Source organism: Gracilinanus agilis, chromosome 3 (assembly GCF_016433145.1).
Source record: "Gracilinanus agilis isolate LMUSP501 chromosome 3, AgileGrace, whole genome shotgun sequence".
NCBI classification, from domain to species: domain Eukaryota; kingdom Metazoa; phylum Chordata; class Mammalia; order Didelphimorphia; family Didelphidae; genus Gracilinanus; species Gracilinanus agilis.
In genome coordinates, this window is record NC_058132.1 from 250,836,965 (window position 1) to 250,857,217 (window position 20,253).

The following is a 20,253-nucleotide window of genomic DNA, read 5'->3' on the forward strand; positions in this document are numbered from 1 at the left end:
GGAAGAAGAAAAAAAGGCAAGTCTTAACAAAATTAAATTCAGAGATTAAAATTACCCTTGTTAAACAAGCCTGGTAAATGTTCAGACTATCAGCTGAGCAGACTTCATAATCCTTTTCAAAACCCCAAAAGACCACTTGATTGAATACATTTACTACTTCTCTTTAACCATGAATATTTGATGAAGTCTCACAATAAAGTATTACTGCTTCTCACCAGGCAATAAAACTTAATGAATTGGTCTCAACTTAACAAAACCTTACCCCTCAATACAGTCCCTAAAAGCCTGACATTACATTCAACAAAATGAGCTTGCATTCTATTCAAACTTTTTTCTTAACAATGAGGCCAGGTTTTTACTTAATGGAGTTTGCCGTGAGTTCAGCTGTAATGTTTGTATTGTATCTATTTCCACAAGGACTGACACAAGAACACTTTGTGTTAACTTACTAAGCAGCTCTTTCACACCGTTTACATGCATGATGGGTATTAGTTCTAAACCAAGACCCTTGCTACTTAGCATTCAAAACAGGGAAATTAAGATGCTTAGGACAAAATACACTACAAAAGGCTAATACAACATGCTACTAATTCCTGTCCTTTCAACCATCTTTAACTAAGTAGAAGCAATGCACCTGCAGATGAATAGCACTTTATCATCATTCAGTTACAATTTTAGGATGGAGAACCACGGATGGAGTTTATCACAAACAAGTTGTATTCTCAATGCTTTGGTACCACCAACATTTATATTTAACTTGTTTTCTATCTGTAAAAAAGAGCTATTAAACAGTTAGAATATAGCTCTACAATACTTTGCCCCTGTGCTTACTTTTAATACATACATAGTTTCTGCATTTGATTAATCATCAAGATAAAAGAGCTGAATTTACCAGAACTCTTTTTTGTTCACTATCTAAGCAAGATTTGATAAATATTTCTCTCTGAAACTACAGTCTAATCTGAACAACAGAATAGTAAAGACCAAATTAGGGATTCTTTTTTTACACTACCAATGCAATTTAAATAACAAGATTATTATAAAGGAAGAATAACTTAATTTTTCATAAGCTTGTTTTCTGGTGATTCAAATAAAAGGTTCTCCTAATTAATAATTTCAAGTTGAGATTTGAAATAGTTCAAGCTGTACATCTATAAAGTTCCCGACTTGAAAAAATTTTTTAAAAATCAGCTTTAAGATTTTGCAAGTCTCAACATTTTATGTTTTGCATTACTCTCAAAAATTCCCCTGAAATATTTACCACCTTCTCTACACAGAGCAAAAAGTATGATCAGTTTACACCTTTGAACCAATTTTTTCAATCTCTTAAAATATTTCTTAGTTGAGAATCCTGTCTTCAATCCAATAAAACAGTTGCAAGAATCACCTGGATATGCTCGTATTGGAAGGACATAGCAATATCAACTTTTTAGTCCAACAAAGCTTTGTAAGCCCAAAGACTTTAACCTTCAAGATAAGAGATTATACATTTAAAAACTATAATAAATGACATCAATTAACATGAAAGATAACCAGATAAAAAGCTTTAACCCAGATACTTAATTTTAATCTTTAAAATGTTAAGAATGAAAAAGGTACAAAGAGCAAAGGTTAAATATTCTAGAAGTATTATTTTCCATTCCCTAAAAAGATGAACTACAACAAAACTCATTTTTAAAAAACTAAATTCATACTCCCTCCCCAAGAGCTACAGAACAAATTTTAAGACCAACTGAGTAGGATTTTAATGTCTACTGAGTTTTCTGGAGGGAAAAAAACATACATGTATAATGATGTGACTTATAATAGATTATATCAGAATTTACAAAAAATTATCTTTTAGTTAATTGAATTTGATACTAAGAGTTAAGCCAAGACCATCTTTTTGTTTCAAGTTTATAAAGCATTTCATTAAAATGTGCATTTTTTCCATATTACTAAATGGAATATGTTGAACAAAATTCATCCTTTAGAGTTTGCATTCTAAATCCATTTTGCTTACACAATACTATAGGTTGAAGGGGTCCTAGTCCCATCTTCTTTAAGAATTAAGACCCCTACATAATATAAAAAAATGCCATGGAATCTGACAAGATTAGCATCTTCTCACAGACAGCATGGTACAATGGAAGCTGTGCTGAACTTGGAGAATCAGATGCCCTATATTCAATTATCAGCTCTTCCACTTACTACATGGTGATTGTGGGCAAGTCATTTCATTGGTCTGACCTTAAATTTCTCATCTGTGCAATAAGGTCACTGGACTAAATGGCCTCTAAAGAAAGATCTTTTTCTAGTTCTAGAGTTATGATTTTATACTAGAGGGAAAACATGGCAATAAAAAACTATAAATTTAATAATATGTTTAAAATGAATTTATATCTATCTGCTTAATTCCAACTCCTATATGCATTAAAAAGTAACAACTAATACTATAAAACTTCCAACAAGCCTATTTATTCAAACGGCATATTCTGTTAGAGCTAAATAAAGAACAAAATGACAATACTTGGTACATATGGATTCACAGACCCCTGGTAATAATTGTACAGCTCCTGAGTTGGGAATCACTGACCCAGAATACATTCTTGAAAAGGGTTTTTTGTATTTGCCTTTTTGGGGATAAACAAACCTCTTCTTCAAACTTGGTTTCCTAACATTTGATTTCTCCGAAAAGTTACACACAGAGCAAAAAAGTGTTTTGATTTTTTTGGATTATGGTTAATGTTTTAGAGTAAATGTTCTAAATACAACTCTAACATTCCATTATTTTACTTAATATAGTATACAATGTATATTTTAATTCATAACTATGCTAAGAAACAGCAATATTAGGACCTAGTGGTGATGTTGTAGAAAGTAAATCCACTAGATCTGAAGACATAAGTACTTGTTTAAATTTTAGTTATCTCACTTAGTTGGTTGGTCAAATGATTTTATCCTTCTAGGCTCGGGTTTCCTTATCTGTAAAATGAGATTAGATGTTAATATTAGGATAGATGTCCTTAGGGCCCTTTCATATTTAAATTCTACAATTCTTTAATATTTATGTGATCATGAATATAATCGATTTCTGACATGAATTATTTTGTTAATATTTAAATATGACTTTACAATATTGTCTTAACAAAAGTAGTACCATCTAGCTCTAATTTTTGTTAGTTATTTTTATAGTCAGTAAGAAGAAAAATATGTAGTAGAGACTTCATGACGTTTTACACTTGATTAAAATGGAAACATGACCAAAAACTTTTTTTAAAACCCATTTTATTAAAGAACCATTCATAAATAGCTAATTTGCCATCTTGTTTATATTAGAAACAATCAATTTCTTATTCTACAAGCAAAAAGAAATCTCAAATTAGGTGAACCTTAAAAACTTTAATGAGTTTTGTGTTATATTTGACTTACAGTGGATTTGCACTCTTCTTTTTGCTTCACTAAATTCCAAGGCAAAATTTTTGAAAAAATTAAGAATATTTTACAATGAAAACTTTAACATAAACACAATACTTGTGAAGCATCACTGTCATACCTTATTCAAAAGCTAAAATTTCATTACTGAAAACAGAATACTATCTTCTCTAAAAGAGCAGTAAGTTAAAAAAAAGTTCTATAAAATACAAGACTCATGTTCCTTATAACAAGATACTATATGTGCTTGATCTGTAGCATTTTGAACTGTATTATAGCCTCCTCTCAAATTTAATCCATATTAATGGGAGACAGGGACAATATGGGTAACAAATTTATGCATAATAAAACTCCCATTTTTAGCCATTTAATTTCAACTTCTTCTACTAAACCTTTTACCAGAACTTAGCAATTAGCAAAAATGACTGATTTGAGTTTCTCCTCTAATCTTTATCCATGCTCAGCAACACTAAATAAGCAGTGATCTTACCATAAGGTGTTCAGCAGGACATGAATGGATGGTCACATATAATTCACAAAAAAAGGGACAAAGTTTCTGAATAATCAAGAGTTAACTATATTGAAAAGGCAAATCTCAAAAGGAAGAAATACGAGCTATTAGCAACTATATTTTTTAAAATGCTCTAAACTCACTATTTAAAGAATTAAAACAATTCTGAACTTCTACCTCTCAACTATCAAGACTATCAAAGACTATAGGGGGCTGCTGGGTAGCTCGGTGGATTGAAAGCCAGGAGGTCCTAGGTTCAAATCTGGCCTCAGACACTTCCCAGCCATGTGACCCTGGGCAAGTCACTTGACCCCCATTGCCTAGCCCTTATCACTCTTCTGCCTTGGAGCCAATACACAGTATTGTGTAAAAAAAAAAAAAAAAAGACTATCAAAGACTATAAAAAGGAAAGAAAATGACAAATGTGGGAAGGGTTGCAGGAAAACGGGCACACTAAAACAGCTGTTACTTGGTACAATTATTCTAGAAAGCAATTTCAAACTATGTTCAAAAAGTCATTAAATTGTGCATATTCTTATACTACTAGGAATACCACTTATAGGCCTATGCCTAGAAAACTCAAAAAAAGGAAGAAAAGAGCTCTTATTTTTAAAAATACTTATGGCAATCCTTTTTGTTAAATAGCAAAAACTGAAAATTAAGGAGGCATCTATTGATTAGGGAATAACTGAAAAAATCATGGCACCTGAATGTAAGGTATATGCCATAAAAAATGATGAAAAGGACTGTTAGAGAAAACAAGGAAGAATTTTATGAATTTCTATTCAAAGACTTAAGTGAATAGAATCAGAACAGTTTATACAATAACATTTGCTAACCTTTATTCTACTTACACCCTCACAGAGACAGGTAATGGATTCAAGATGAAGAATTTTTGAATTTAGACAATATGAAAATTTGTTTTCTTAACTGTCTACTTGTTTAAAGAAATTTGTTTTTCTTATTTTTTTTCTAGTGGAGAAAGAAGATGGAAGGAAAAATATTCTTATTAGAGTTCTTCCCTCCATCATTCCCCCAAAAAAGAAAAAAAGAAGGCTATGAATAAAAGGAAGACCAGAAGAAAACACAAACATGACAGTTTTGAAAATTATCTGTTGGATGTGGATTTATCATCTGCTTAAAAGAAAAAGCAAATTACATATAATAAAGATTTGCGGTTTCATGTTCAATCTTTTTTCTGTTTTAATGTTAATTTTATTTGGTGTTGGTTAAGTTTTTAAAAATTGTTTAAAACTGATTTGTTAAAACACAATAAGGACTATTTTATTTGTAAAGATGATAGTGTCCAGTTGGGAGGAAATCCTAATTATAATGAGAAAAGAAGGTAAATTCAATTTTAAATGAATCTGAAGGTTATCTCGTTTTAAGTTAGAAAAAAAAAAAGATGTCAATGTCACTATAAAGGAAAATTTGAAAAAATAAAATAAAATACACTTAAAATCAAAATTAGGAAGTACTCTGATTTACTGATATGAATGAGAAAACACTTTTTCATTTAATTTTCTAAAGTGACTTGCATTTAAGTGTAGCTAATGAGGAAAAGAAACCTAACAATTTCATTTGTATAGTAATTTTGTTTGCAGAGCCTTTATTTTTTGTAACTCTGCTTTAAATGTATGATTATTCTGATTCCCTTATTTTTTAAGCCACCTCTATTTCCAAATATTGAGTTAATTATCTGTTGCTATTCTATGCAGATTTTCAACATTTAAAACAATTATGGAATAGAATGTTCTTTAGTTTCCATATAGCTACAACTGGATTATAAAAGTGGTCTATTGGCTACTGCTCTCTATCTTTATTTCCTACTTCCATGCCCTTTATCTTGTATATTATGGCTTAAAGATATCTTAATTTCATATACCTCCTTGATAAAGAGCTACAGCAGTGACTGGTACTTGGTGCCACCCTCATCAAGCATGAATTTCTCAATGAACTGTTATAAAGAAGTAAGCAAAATGTTGATAATGGGGAGGAATAACAGGGATAAAGGGTGGTAGGAGGAGGAATGAAGGGGATAGCTGAGTGTAAGGGATGAATGGGTAGTATATAGGAAGGTAAGGGAATGGATGGGAGTATACAGGAGGACTGCTCAAACAGGCTAGTCACTGAGGCTAGAGACAGAGAATACTGGGGGGAAACTGACAGGATCTTTCAAGCAGGGAAAGTAACTCTATGATACTGGAGGAATTGGGCCAGTCAGAAATGTTTAGATCTGGCTGGAGGGTTTTCTCTTGTTAATTTCTAAGTCCCTAGAGGGAGAGGTCAAAAGGCTCCTCCCTGCCAGTGAAACTGATGTCTGCAGGAAGTCTTGGCTGGGTACTTCCTGCCCAAGATGGATGCCTAGGTTTCCCTCAAGAAATAAAAGGAAAGTAATCTCTTCCCTTTTAGCCTTTGCCTTAATATTCAAAACAATGATTCACCAGAGGCTTTGTGTAGGTAACAAAGGGGATTTATTGATGGCAGGGATAAATTGAGGGAGAGAGGGTTTCAGAATTTATAGCTGCTGCTAGGGAGAAAGCTGGTGTTGGGAGAAGGGTCTCAGGAGAGAGGGACAGACTGAGAGAGACCGGCTCTCCCAGTCAGGAAGGATTCACTGCTCTGGAGTAAAGTATTTATCAGATCACTAAATAAGGGGTGGCTTGATTTAGGATGTCCTATTTGCCTACAGAAGCTAAACCCACAATGTCCAACCACCAAAACCACCCTTCCTCCCAGGGCCCAAAGGGGAAATTCAAGGAAACAGGAGGGATGTAAATGGAGAGATCAGGGAGAGGTCCAGAGAAATCAGGCTAGGTACAAATGCCCCAAAGACAATAAGCACAGGCCAATGCTGAAGCCAAAAAGCAAAGGCCCTTCGGCTGGAGTTTCAGCACTATTTATAGTATCAGGCTTCAACTGTCTTTCTGTGAATATTCTAAAAATCTAACTGCCAGGGCTGTGCAATTGAATTTGCAAAAGCAAAAAACTATTGCTGCAATCCTCATCAAGCATGAACTTCTCAATGAACTTAGCTCTAAAATTCAACTTTATTTCCCATCTCTATCTAGTGATATTATTCCTAAGGTGCTACTCCCAGCCCTCTACATACATCATACTCATTCCCAAATCACCATTTATTGACTCATAATTTTTCTCTCAAACTAGAAAAATTTTCAATTTTTCCTCAATACAAATACAAAGTACCCACCTTAAGGTTGAGAGTCAAAAGAATATTGCCTTCTAAAAACAGGTATAAAATTGAGGATGCCCACTACCACCATTTTTATTTGGAATGGTATTGGAAATTCAAATAATTGCAATGAGACTGAAAAAAAGTTATTAGAGGGACAGACAATAATTGATAAGCCACAGTAATGTAATAAAAATGATAACATACTCTTATTAATTTATCAAATGGAACACAAAATCAAATCATGCCTAAATCTGGCAAAAATAATTATAAGCAATAAAACTAAAAGACAATGGGGATTCTAGACACACAAGTACACTCACTGAATGCCACTGGAATTCCAAAGTCAGTTCATCCCTGAGTGATGCAATCTAACAGTATGAGGTAGAATTTATAAAAATAATCATATCCTCTCTGAGATCCAACAATTGCAGTCTAGGAAACATATGCTTGAAATATTAAAGAAAAAAACCTGATGAAAAATCTTCTTACCAATACTACTTATAACTGGAAAAACTAGATGCAGTTTAAATGTTCATCAGTGGGTAAGAGAAAAATCTTCTCTCCCTTTAAATCTAACAGCTTTCAAATCCCAGTTCATCTCACCTGTTTCAAAAAGCTTTCTCTATAGCAGTTTCTCTTAGTAGTGGGTATCACAATTTCACCCCTAAGTGTTCTCTAGTTTAACTTAAATCAGTGTTTTCTCCCTCAGCTAGATGATAAATTCCTTAATAGTAGGGCCATGTTTTGTTACATTTTTATCAGTGCCTACTATGATTCTGAAAACATAATAAGTACTCAATATATGCTCAATGATAAAAATAATTCAATGATTTTGATACATATCCTATTTAGGTGACATTAATTTATATACAAGATGACAACTCAAATATTAGAATACATATAACCTTGAACAACTTGTAAAGGAAGAAAAGGGGCAACAAGCCCACTTTAAAAATTGAACTAACTCCAGATTTTCTTTCCCTCCTTAAAAAAAAGGGGAAATAAATAAGGGATGGCAAGGGGAATGTTTGAACACATTTAAATGGTTTTTGACCAGAAGAGAATAAGACTCTATAAAGTAACTTAAAATCAAAGAACATTGATTTTTTAGTGAAAATGTACTTCTAAATGGAAAAAACAGGTTTTCAAGCATGGAACAATTAGAAGTCAATGTAAACACATAGCTATTTTCACTGTATACAATATTTGAAAGATTTATCAATAATTAAGTCAATATTTCTTTTGGAAGAAATCAATTCAGCTCAGTTAGCTTAAACTAAAAAAACAGTCCACAGACAATAATGAGTTTGATGAGAATAAATACCAATAGCACTTTAAAAAGAATAACTAACTTGACTTATGTTTGAATGATTTAATGGCATTTAATTGTGAAAACTACATATTAATAAGCCTTCCATGATAAATGCTAAGTTAAGATTACATCTTTTCAAAATAGATGCAGCTCCCATACTGGATATGAATGGTAGTTAGGGAGTCAACTCAAAATAAGTTCAAGTCTCTGACACATACTGGCTATTGCGCTAAGCACTGGAGATAAAGAATGAGGCAAGACACAGTTTCTATCCTTAAGGAGCTCATAAACTAATGGCAGAGATAACAAGCAAACAAATAAGTGCAAATAAGCTATATATGAATAAATGGGAAATAATTAACAGAAGGAATGCACTAGAATTAAGAGGAATTAGGAAAGGATTCCTGCAGAGGATGAGATTTTAGTTGGAACATAAAGGAAGCCACAGATGAAGATGAGGAGGGAGAACACACCAGGCATAAAGACAGCCAGAGAAAATTCCAAGAGAGGTGATGTGGGAGTGTCTTAAAAGTCACCGAATAGCAAAGAGGCAAGTATCACTGGATGGAAAAATACAAGATGGGGAGTAAATTGTAAGAAGACCAGAAAGTTAGAAAAGGGTTAGGTTATGAAAGGATTTGAATACCAAATAGAACAGGGGGACAGTAGAATTTCTGAATAAAGAGAGTAATATGATCAGATAGGTACTTTAGGGAAATCAATGAATAGAGGAGAGGCTTAATGCAGACAGACAGGCTACTCCATAAGTATGAGGTGATGAAGGCCTGTAAGAGAGCAAAGGTAGCTGTAGAGGAAAGAGAGGAGTATATTCGAGAGATGTTAGAAAGGCGAAACTGACAGACTTTAGCAATAGATTGGATAGAAGGGTTGAGAGTTATTAAGGATGATGCCTTGGTTGGGACTAGGAGGAGAGTGTTGCCCTCCACAGTAATAGGAGAGTTAGGAATGGAGGAGGGTTTACGGGAAAGATGAATTCAGTATCAAACATGTTGAGTTAAAGATGTCTACTGGCATCCAATTCTAGATATCTGAAAGATAAGTTGAAGGTTCATAACTGGAAGTCAACAGATAGGTTAGTACAAGATAGGTAGATTTGAGAATCTCTGCATCATAATTAAATCCATGGGAGTTAATGAGATCATCAAGTGAGCTAGTGTAGATGGAGAAGAGAAGGGGGCCTATGATAGAACCCTGTGGCATACCTATGATTAGAGAGTATGATGTAGATGAGGATCCAGGGAAAAGAGCCTGAGAAATGGTCAGAGGTAGAAAGAGTGATGTCCCAAAAACCTAGAGAAAAGAGTATCAAAAAGGTGAGACTAATCAACTTTTCATAGAACTTCCTGATCACAGGAAGGCTGCATAAATATTTTTGTTTGAAGTGCATAAATATTGAGAAAAGGCCATTAGATTTGGCAAAGAACAGATCAATAGTAATTTGGAGAGAGTAGTATCAGTGGAATGATGAGAGTGGAAGCCAGATTGTAAGGAGTTAAGAAGAGAAGAGAAAACAGAGGTACCTATTGTATAGATGGTCTTTTCAAGGAGCTTAGCCTCAAAGAGAAAAAAAGGTCACAGCAGAGATAGAACGAGAGCTTTTTCCAAGATGGAGGTGGCATGGGTGATTCTGTGGGTAGAATGGAAGGAGCCAATGAAAAAGAAAGATTGCAAATGAGTCACAGAATGGGGACGACAGGAGGCAAATCTGTTGGGAGGAGATGGGAGAGAGTAGGCAGAGGGGTTAACTTTGGCAAGAAGTAAGTAAGGTGGGGCAGCTGGGTAGCTCAGTGGATTGAGAGTCAGGCCTAGAGACGGGAGGTCCTAGGTTCAAATCCAGCCTCAGACACTTCCCAGCTGTGTGACCCTGGGCAAGTCACTTGACCCCCATCGCCCACCCTTACCACTCTTCCTCCAAGAAGCCAATACACAGAAGTTAAGGGTTAAAAAAAAAAAAAAAAAAAGGCCACCTTATCATGAGTGATGGGTGGAAGAGAGTGGCAGAAGACAAATGAGCAATATGTGAGGAGGAAGAGAGGGGAAGAAGCTCATGGCAGATGGCCCCCAAATTTTCTATAAAATATGAAGCAAAGTTCTCAGGTGAGGGGGAGGAGGGGAACCTTGGAAAGTTTGAGGAGGAAGGAATAGGTTTAGAAGACCTACTGTAGAAAATGGCACAATGAATGCTTAAGGTAGCAAATCAGAGTGTCTAGCAGCAATAACAGTCTTGTTGAGGTGGTGTGGTATAAACTGGTGTGGTATAAACTCCAATCAGAACAGTTGTGTGATTTTCTTCATCTTCTTTAGCAGCAGAATATAGGATCAGTGTGTATGATAGATGGTGGCAGTGATCCAAGGCTGAGGCTTGGGAGGCTCTGCAACTGGCAAAATGATAAGGAGACTAAGGACTCAAGAGTCTGAGCTAAAATTTGAATCCAAGACTTTCCATCTCTGAGCCTGTCTCTCTATCCATTAAGCTACCTAGATGCCCCTGAGGTAAGAGATTTATGGGTAATGGCAAGATCAGGGGCATGACAATCTTTGTGTATAGCTGAGATGGGTTGTAGGAGTAGCTTATGGGAAGGGAATAGGTTGAGGAAATAAATGATTACAGCGTATGAGAAAGAGTCAATTTAAATGTTAAAGTTGTATGAGGACAGGAGTTGAAGTGGATAAAAATACTGTGAACCATGTACCAAACTCCTTGAAGAAAGAAGGGGAGCAGCCTAGAGTCTGTTGACAACAGCCACCAGGATTTTGATTAGGAGGTATAGGATGAACCTCCAAGATAGAGAAGTTACTGATTGGTGGAGAAGGGAAAAAATGCTAAAGTGGCAAAAAGGGAGCAGAAAGTATTAGGATTCCCCCACTTTGGCCAGTCAGCCAAAGCAAATGAATGAAGGTACATTCAATACTAGGAAGGGTGGCCAGGAAATCTATGTCCAGGTTTCAGCAAGTAAATGGAAGGAGCAGGAGAGGAAAAACTTTAGGATGAAGGGAAGTTTATTGCCTTTGGAACGATCACAACAGAAGATGTAGAAAGGTGGGATTTGGTTAGAACTTTAGGGTGGAAGAGCTGAGGGGGATGAGAATAAAGAATCAGGTGGGGTGGGTATGGGTAATAGAGTTTGTATGATGACCTACAATGTTTCAGAATCAATGGGATGTATAGAGTATGACGGGGTAAGAGTGTCTTTCATGGAAGGGCCACTGCTCTTCTCAAAGGTGGTTGGAGATCAGGTTGGAGATGAATATAACATGAAATAGAAGGCACATTATTAGTGGGACACACTTTCACTACCTCTTCCCTCCAAAAGTTGGAAATTAAGCAAGACATGGAGCAGCAAAAGATTGAAGTCAAACTTGCAAAACACAAGAACAGAGTCCCATTCCCCACCAAATTTCTTCTTCCTCCCCTCAAAGGACAGGCATTGCCAGAAATGGAAGGCCAAAGATCAAAGAGAAGACTGCTTCTCTTTGCAGAGAATATTCTGCCCAGCCTTGTCTCTTATTGCTTTCCCTTAGGGGACACACACAGGAGATGGGAGGCACATGGACTGAGAGAGGGCTGGATCCTCTTCGCACCTAAGGCTGAAGATCAAGCAGCATAGGAGGAAGAGATAGACCAAAGGGCAGGATGAATTTGCTTTGGGACAGATGGAAGTCACTCAGCCTGCCTAAGGAAGTTATTTAACCTTTAAATTCCTTAGGCAATACTTTAAGGCTATTAAATTGCAACATAGTTGCAGAACTGCACTGGTATAGAAAGTTTCTTCACTAGAAGCTCCCTAAACCAATGAAATTACATGTCTGGACCTTAGAAACAATCTTTTTAAAAAACTGGAGTCGTCACAACTTATCTTTGGTCTCACCTCCATTGCCATTTTAAATGCACATAAATGTACACTGCATATAAATAACCAGGATAGAAGCTGCAGATCAGCATTAGTTGTGGCAGTTTCTTTACCACTAAGCTCCATATACCAATGAAATGGATCTGGTCCTCCATCCCTACCCCACCCTAGCCTGATACATCTTCTCAACCAATTTAGAACATGGAGCAAAAAACACAAGTAGGGGAGAAAAAAGGCTCCTGAAGAGACAAAACGAACTCTTCTATGCAATAAAATCACTTATACCCTTACTTGAGGCTTGTTTATTCTTATTTTGCACCCTAATTTTAAAAAGTTTTTTATCTGATATCACAATCAACTGGCCAGTTATTAGAGGTAGATATACTAATATTAATTAATGATAATCATGAGCAAAGGAATATATAAAAAAAACTATAAAAATAGACAAGAACTCAAGAGAAGTCCAGGGCTATGCCTGTGTTATAGTCAAATATAAAAATGTGTAAAAAAGGTTAAATTTGCTCAATAAACTCTATTTATAGCACAAATGAAATGCCTTTTGAAAGATTTCCATACAGTATAGGTAAAATAAAAACTTTTAAATATTTACTGTGATAAGCCCTTGTTTGGGAATCTTCATCAATAGAAAATAGCTGGATAAATTATGGTGTATAGATGTAATGGAATATTATTGCACTCTAAGAAATAATGAAAGTGTCAGATTCAGAGAAATCTGAAAAGACTTATATGAATTAATAGGGCAATTTTTATATTGTGAAGGAAAACAGCTCTTCCAGACTGAGAAATTCTGACCAGTGCAATGCCCAATCATGAATCTCTAGAAACCTCATCAGTTTGGATTTGGAATACAGAAAAACATATTCAAAATACTCAACTTCACTCTTGCCTTGAAGTCCTTATGAGAGAATATTAACAACAAAAATAGTAACAAAATCTCTATGAGATTTGAATCAGAAGTATGAAAACAGTGACTAATGAGGGAAATGGTAAAAGTAGTTACAAAGTTTCCAAAAAGAGAATTTAGATATTTTCTTCTATCCCCATGATTTCCATTCCTTTATATTACATAAAATGTGCAACAGTGAAGCTTCTCAATAAAGTTTTCTTGATCCATAATCAAAAAGCAATGGGAACAGAACTTTAAGTGTTTGCAAGGAAAATGCAATATTTGGACAAAAGGTCAAGGTGAAACAGTGTATAGAAAAATGACTAAGGAATCAGGAAGGAGTAGGAAAAATGGCTACATAATTTAATGAGTAGTAGAAGTAACAACTGACAATTTACTATACGTATTCTAAAAGTAGATAAAATAGTTTCTCTCTTACCTAAAATGCTTAGAATAATGTAATATTTTAAACAATTAAAAATACAGTGAAAGTGTATTATTTCTACTTTTACCTCTACACAGTCGAAATTCTCACTAACTTTAGATGCATATTCAATTCGAAACAGTGTTGACAGGTTACCAGCATTATAGTATAAAATGATCTTAAGGCCCTTGTAACCAAAGACAGTTTCACTGGAAGGGAAAAAAAATAAGAAGCAATCAAGAAACCAAAAGAAACAAGTATCATACTAACCTATCTATGAACAGTTTGAATTTGAATGCATTAAAATATCTCTCATTGTTCCTATAAAAAAACAAATAAACATTTGTAAAAATAATTTAAGTAGATATGTATTTTTTTTTAAAAGAAAGAGGTAGAAGAGTTGAACCTCAGCTAATCAAAAGTCTAAAAGTGGTTCCTCAACTGTACTGCTTCCTTCTACCAACTTTCTATCTTTATAAAAGGGTGGTGACAACATCCTAAACCCCCTGAGAAACATGGAGTTGAGGTTGTAGACACTGTCAAATCTTTCAAATGGATGAACCCAGGGGCAAACAGGGTCATAGAATTTTCCTGCTGCCTTCTAGGTAAAATAAATTTAGTTAAGTGGTTTCCAATAAGATGTGCCACGAGAGACCTAGGAGATGTATTTAAAGATCATGGAAATTCAAAAATTCATTCTAGGCTACTGCAGAAAAATGTGGGCAAGCTTTTATTATACTTTCAGAGATTTGATAATGGTGATACTAGACTAAGTGGACAAGGGATTAAGCCAGAAAATTTAAGCTTAAGCACTAGGTACTGAGTTATCCCCTATTTCATCTAGATACATGCCTTGTTGACCACCTAAAAGAAAGGCACAGCAACATACCATTTTTTTAAAAGGATACACTACAAGATTTACAAATGAATTAACAACATACACAAGAATGTCTGTTGGATGAAATGTGCCCAAAAAATTGTGGCACTTATCACTTAGCTCTTATAGTTCATGTCATTACAGAGAATAATAAAAACACAGAGGAATACAATATGCTTCTAATACTGTCTTCTATTCAAGAGAAATTAGAAAGTGAATTATAATTGTTTTTACATTATAGATCTAATTTTTTAAAATATTAAAGGACCAACTCTTATATGAAAACATTATTAGTGCTCTTTTTTAAAAGGAACATGCAAAAAAAGAATGATGCTTCAATATTTTTAGTAGATTATACTATAAAGAACCATTTATTCTATAAAATAAATTCATGAACATTACCTTAGTGAAAATGAGCAATATTAACTGAATACAATTAACAATCAGTGAAAGTTAACATATGGTCAGATAATAAAAATCATGAGCTATACTATTAATGATGTTAAAATTGTTGGAATTTATGTTCAAATACTGACAAAACCAAATTAAAATGCTGATATATAACACAACTATGACTGACAATGGGTTTACGTTCTTAGTTGACATTTTTTAAAAGTCAAGGTCTTTTTGTGCATAATAGCACAATTATTCACTAAAACAATAAATCCATGATATAGTAAAATTCCACTTAATCCAAAGTGGTGAAGGAATGTTATAGTTATCTTAATACTTTGGTTAACTTAAGAGTTACCAAACATGTTATACAAAATAAAACTATCAGAGTGAATAAAAATATAATGAGATGATCAAATGTAATTTAAACTCTCTTTGATGAATCAAAAAGTATTTTAAGATCCTGTCATGACTCAGGTTGATGAATACTAATCACCACTGAACTGAGATCTCATGACATATTCTGGAAGTTCCTTTTTTAAAAAAGTTTTCCTATTATCTGTTTGTTTATACAACCAAAATTATAATACAAAAAGAAAAACAAAAACCCAGTTTCATAAAAACTTCTAGTTTTTGGGGCAGCTGGGTGGCTCAGTGGATTGAGAGTCAGGCCTAGAGACAGGAGGTCCTAGGTTCAAATCCCGCCTCAGACACTTCCCAGGTGTGTGACCCTGGGCAAGTCACTTGGCCCCCATTGCCTACCCTTACCAATCTTCCACCTATAAGTCAATACACAGAAGTAAAGGGTTTAAAATTAAAAAAAAAAAAAAAAAAAAAAGTCTAGTTTTTAAGAAGTACAACATATCTAGAATCTTACTAACAAAAAAATTCCCAGTACAAGAAAATATATGTAATATAAAAGGGACACAATAAATATAAAATTAATAGCTAAGTGAAGCTAAAGAATGAATGCATGTATCCTATTTATATTTAGTTTTATGTTACTATAATACTTACTCATCCCCAAATATTTGATGGCTGTACTCAGGATTAAAAGTTGTGCTGTCATTGTCAAGATCTTCAGCAAAGCGAACTATTAAAAAAAAAAAGATATATAAAGTATACATACACACAATAGCAGCAGTTCCATCAATTTTTTATCATTCCTCTATAGTGACAATCGACTAGATTTTTATGAGACAATTCTGAATTCAATATTGGAAGAAATTTCAATGCTGAAATACTCTAAATCTAATATTTTGGGAAGGAAAGAGCTAGGATAAGAAAGAAAAATGAATAGTTACCTGTCTAAATCAGTGTTCTCTAACTTTCTAGTTTCAAGACTCCTTTATAGTCTTAAAAATTTCTGGCGACTGCCCAAAGAGCATTTGTTTAGGTAGTATCTATCAATATTTTTATGGCATTAGAAATTAAAATGTCTTAGTATTATTATGAAAACAAAGACCCTGCAGATCCTCTGAAAGGATGTTAGGTAATCCCAGAGGTTCCCAGACTACACTTTGAGAACCATTAGACTAGATGTACCTACAAGTCAATAAGCATAACTGTTTTAACAAATCTAAATAGAAATATTAAGAATTTCAGGAGCAAGTGATCTTGCTCATGAATGATAGTGCCACTTGCTTATTATTAGGCTCCTTATAACAGGATTTATAAAGGACCTTAGTTTTAAGTATAGCTACAAAATGATAAGAATCTCCCCCCACCTATTCTCCTTCCTTCCTTTCTTCTTCTTCTTCTTTTTTTTTTTAAAAACCCTTACCTTCTGCTTTAGAACTAATATTCAGTATTGGTTCTAAGGCAGAAGAGCAGTAAGGCCTAGGCAATGAGAGTGAAGTGACTTACCCAGGGACATACAGGTAGGAAGTATATGAGGCTAGATTTGAACCCAGGACCTCCCATCTCTAGATGTGGCTTTCAATCTACTGAGCCACCTTAGTTGTTCCCTAATCTCTTCCTCCCCCTCCCTTTTCTCAGTGCATCTCTCCCCCAAACATGTATATAATAAGGTAGATGACTCTTTCTTCAAAATAGGCACTTTATAAAGCTATACACTACTTTATTGATGTTGGTATTAGGAAAACATTTTAAATGGTCTTTTGACACGATATCTAGACTATATATCCATATTGTCAAAGAGCTGATGGTATAGGTATAGGTGATAGGGTAAGGGGTGATAATAATATCTAGCAATTCTAAAGCACCTGATGGCTTACAAAGCATTTTAGAAATATCATCTCATTTATTCCCCACAACAACCCTAAGAGGTAGGTCCTATTAGGGTCACCATTTTACAATGAGGAAACTGAAGCTGACAAAAGACATTAAGTGCCTTATCCAAAGTCACACAAATGTGTCTGAAGCTAAAATTGAACTCAGGTCTTCCTGACTCCAAGTCCAGTACTCTAACCACTGTGCTACTTACTTGTTAGGTAAGAGATTCCACATGAGTTTTACATGTGTCATTTAGTATATATTTAATTTCATTGAGACTTCCTTCTATTTCTTCCCAATAAAACAAAAATATAGAGGAAAATAAATACATAGGCTAGTTGAAAGTGATGCAGCGTGTTTCCTTTCTTAGGTTATATACTGGTTTATGCTGAATAATTTTGATTTTTCTTCAGTTATTCCCATAATAAAAGAATCTTCCTTTATTATAATTTCCAGCTTACTTACTTTTCATCCCAAACCACTGCTTGGGGTTATGACAATGTCTGCCTGATTGATTCCTAAGTGCTTCGAACAGTGTTTACAGGTCCTAAGACAACACTTAGTTGTTAGAAATGGGGAAGAATGTCTTTTAACATCTTTAGACAGACTTTATTGTACTATTATTTAATGCTGAAGAACTCACATGTGCCATTTAATTTAAATTAAGTTACTGAAAGAAAATGCAATTCTAGTTCCAGTTAAAATCTGAAAACCCAGAAGAATGGAAAGAAGGTATAGAAACAAGGAAGAAAGAGCCAGTAAGAAAGTAATTGTATTGTTTGGTTTCATTAAATACCATGTCCAGTCTCTTAAAAGGTCCTAAGAAGTCAGGCACAAGATATAAGAATCTGTATAATTATCAAAGTCTTAAGAGAAGTTTTAGAGAAATAACTTAGTGAATTGCATTATTCTAACTTTTTCATTCAGGATTTAATAAGCTTTGTTACCTAGTATTAAAAAAGTGTATAATTAAGCAAAAAATAAAGGATAATTTATATTAGTTTTCTAATTTATAAGTGAATAAAAACCTGTTGTATTTTGTTAACTCACCCAAACCATTTCTCTTGAACAATTAAAGTATAATTATTCTTCCAAGTTACACTCAAAGAATCTAAATTATGGGGGCAGCTAATTAGCTCAATGGATTGAGAGCCAAGACTAGAGTGGAGAGGTTCTGAGTTCAAATGTGGCCACAGATACTTCCTAGCTGTGTGACCCTGGGCAAATCACTTAACTCCATTACCAAGCCCTTACTACTCTTCTGCCTTAGAACCAATATACAGTATTGTTTCTAAAGATAGAAGATGAGGTTTTTAAAAAAAATCTAAATAAATGATTCCAAATGTATTTGTGATCCCATCAATGTGGTAATCTCTGTTAACAGACTCATCCTTATCACCCATGCTCCCTGTCTACATGTTCAATCAATGTGCTTGGTGCTTCCTTGAGGTCTCCTACCTCTCCAAAGTTGGTCTTTTGGAAGGTCAAAGAGCTAATATATACTCATGAGGCACCTCTTTATTGCCCCAGTTCTTCAAAGACTATAGCATTCCTTGAATCAATGCTATACAATACCACAGAAAGAATGTTGTTCTAAAAAGAGATGTGTCTTTGTTTGAGAGTAGTTTGGGATCTTTGAAAGAACTTTGCAAGTTCCCAAAGGTAATTTAAGCCTCTTCTCCTGTTCTACCCACTGTGCCTAATTCATTATCCAATTTCAATGTCTATCAGTTATCCATATGCAGTACATATGTATGTACGTACATATGTACACACACACACACTTTTTCTCTCTCCACATAAGCATTCTCTTTCTCTATGTAACAGTCTGGATAATTTGCATTCTTCATCAATTTGTTTTTATCCTGTGTTTGGGCTAAATTCTTCTATATTATTATAGATCTTTACATGGCTTTGAAAATGCTTCAGGATTTGATGAAATCAGTGCAGTATCATTCACAAAACAAAATATGGAGGACTTCAATATCTATGGGTATACAATATCTATGGGTATACATATCTCATAGATAATATCAATATGAATCTTAGTCCTTTAATCAAGTTTCTTGATTATTTAACTTTATTGATCATAATTCTAATCCTTAATCAATAGTAGGTAAAAAAAAGTTACAGAGAAAAGTTTTGAACTTTCCATCAGGAATCATGCCTCCTTCTGAAGTACTTGTGATAAAATGGTTTTGGCTGTGTATTTTAGAGGTGAAAATTCTGATATTACTATATGTTCATACAATTCTTGGGGGTTATAATTATTTCAGCACATAGCTTTTAGAATTAAGGAGTGGGAACAGTGGCAGTAAAGACCCAAAGAAGACTCAGGGTTATATGATGGCAAAGTGATTAGATCCCTGAGGACTACAGAAAGGTATCAAGTATCCACTGATCTTTTGGAAAGCAAGACAATAGCCTGACATAATGGAGGCAAAAGAAGGCATAATGGAGGCAAAAGAATGTTCCACTGATGGCTAGACAAATTATTTCAGAGATAAGTAAGAAAAGATAAGAGAATTAAATTATTTCAAATGGGGCTAAAACATAAGATTCTCGAAGGAAGCAGAAAAGGCCAAAACTAAGGAGGAGGTGGTGAAAGAGAACAGAATACTACAGATTTTAGCTAGAACTTTCAGGATGAGTTTTTTCCAATTTCCTTTTTACATGAGGAAATCCAAAACGGTTGAAATTGGGGCCAAGACAGAAGCCCCTGCTTAGCTTCAGACTTACAGGTCATGTTAAAGGACTGAAAAGATCTATTTCTACAAGACCTAGCCAGGTACTTGCATTTCTAGGATACTAAAAGTAAGCCTGAATTCCAGGCCCAGACTGAAGAAAAAATACAATGCCAGTGGCAGTAGGGAATAAATATTCTGCAGCTTACATAGGATTTAAATGAAAATTATAATACAAAATATAAACATATTAAGCAGTTATTATGTACAAAGTGCTATAATAGGTATACTATTAGCACTGAATAGACATAATCCCTGGCTTCATGGAACCTAGGGTCTAGTAAGTGGATAAAACACAAACACAGGAATAGTCATATTATATACTTATAATACATAAGTATGTTAGATTCATATGACAAAGAACCATA

General features: G+C 34.3%; 1 protein-coding gene across 1 annotated transcript in view; it reads right to left on the bottom strand.

Moving 5' to 3' along the window:
• HAT1 (histone acetyltransferase 1) overlaps positions 1-20,253 on the bottom strand; it is an 81,673-nt gene that overhangs the window by 26,579 nt on the left and 34,841 nt on the right. Inside the window, exons 3-4 of the mRNA XM_044666507.1 lie at positions 15,924-15,999; positions 13,725-13,845 (exon numbers count right to left, since the gene is read on the bottom strand). Coding sequence (XP_044522442.1) covers positions 13,725-13,845; positions 15,924-15,999 — 197 coding nt within the window. The remainder of the gene's footprint in view (positions 1-13,724; positions 13,846-15,923; positions 16,000-20,253) is intronic.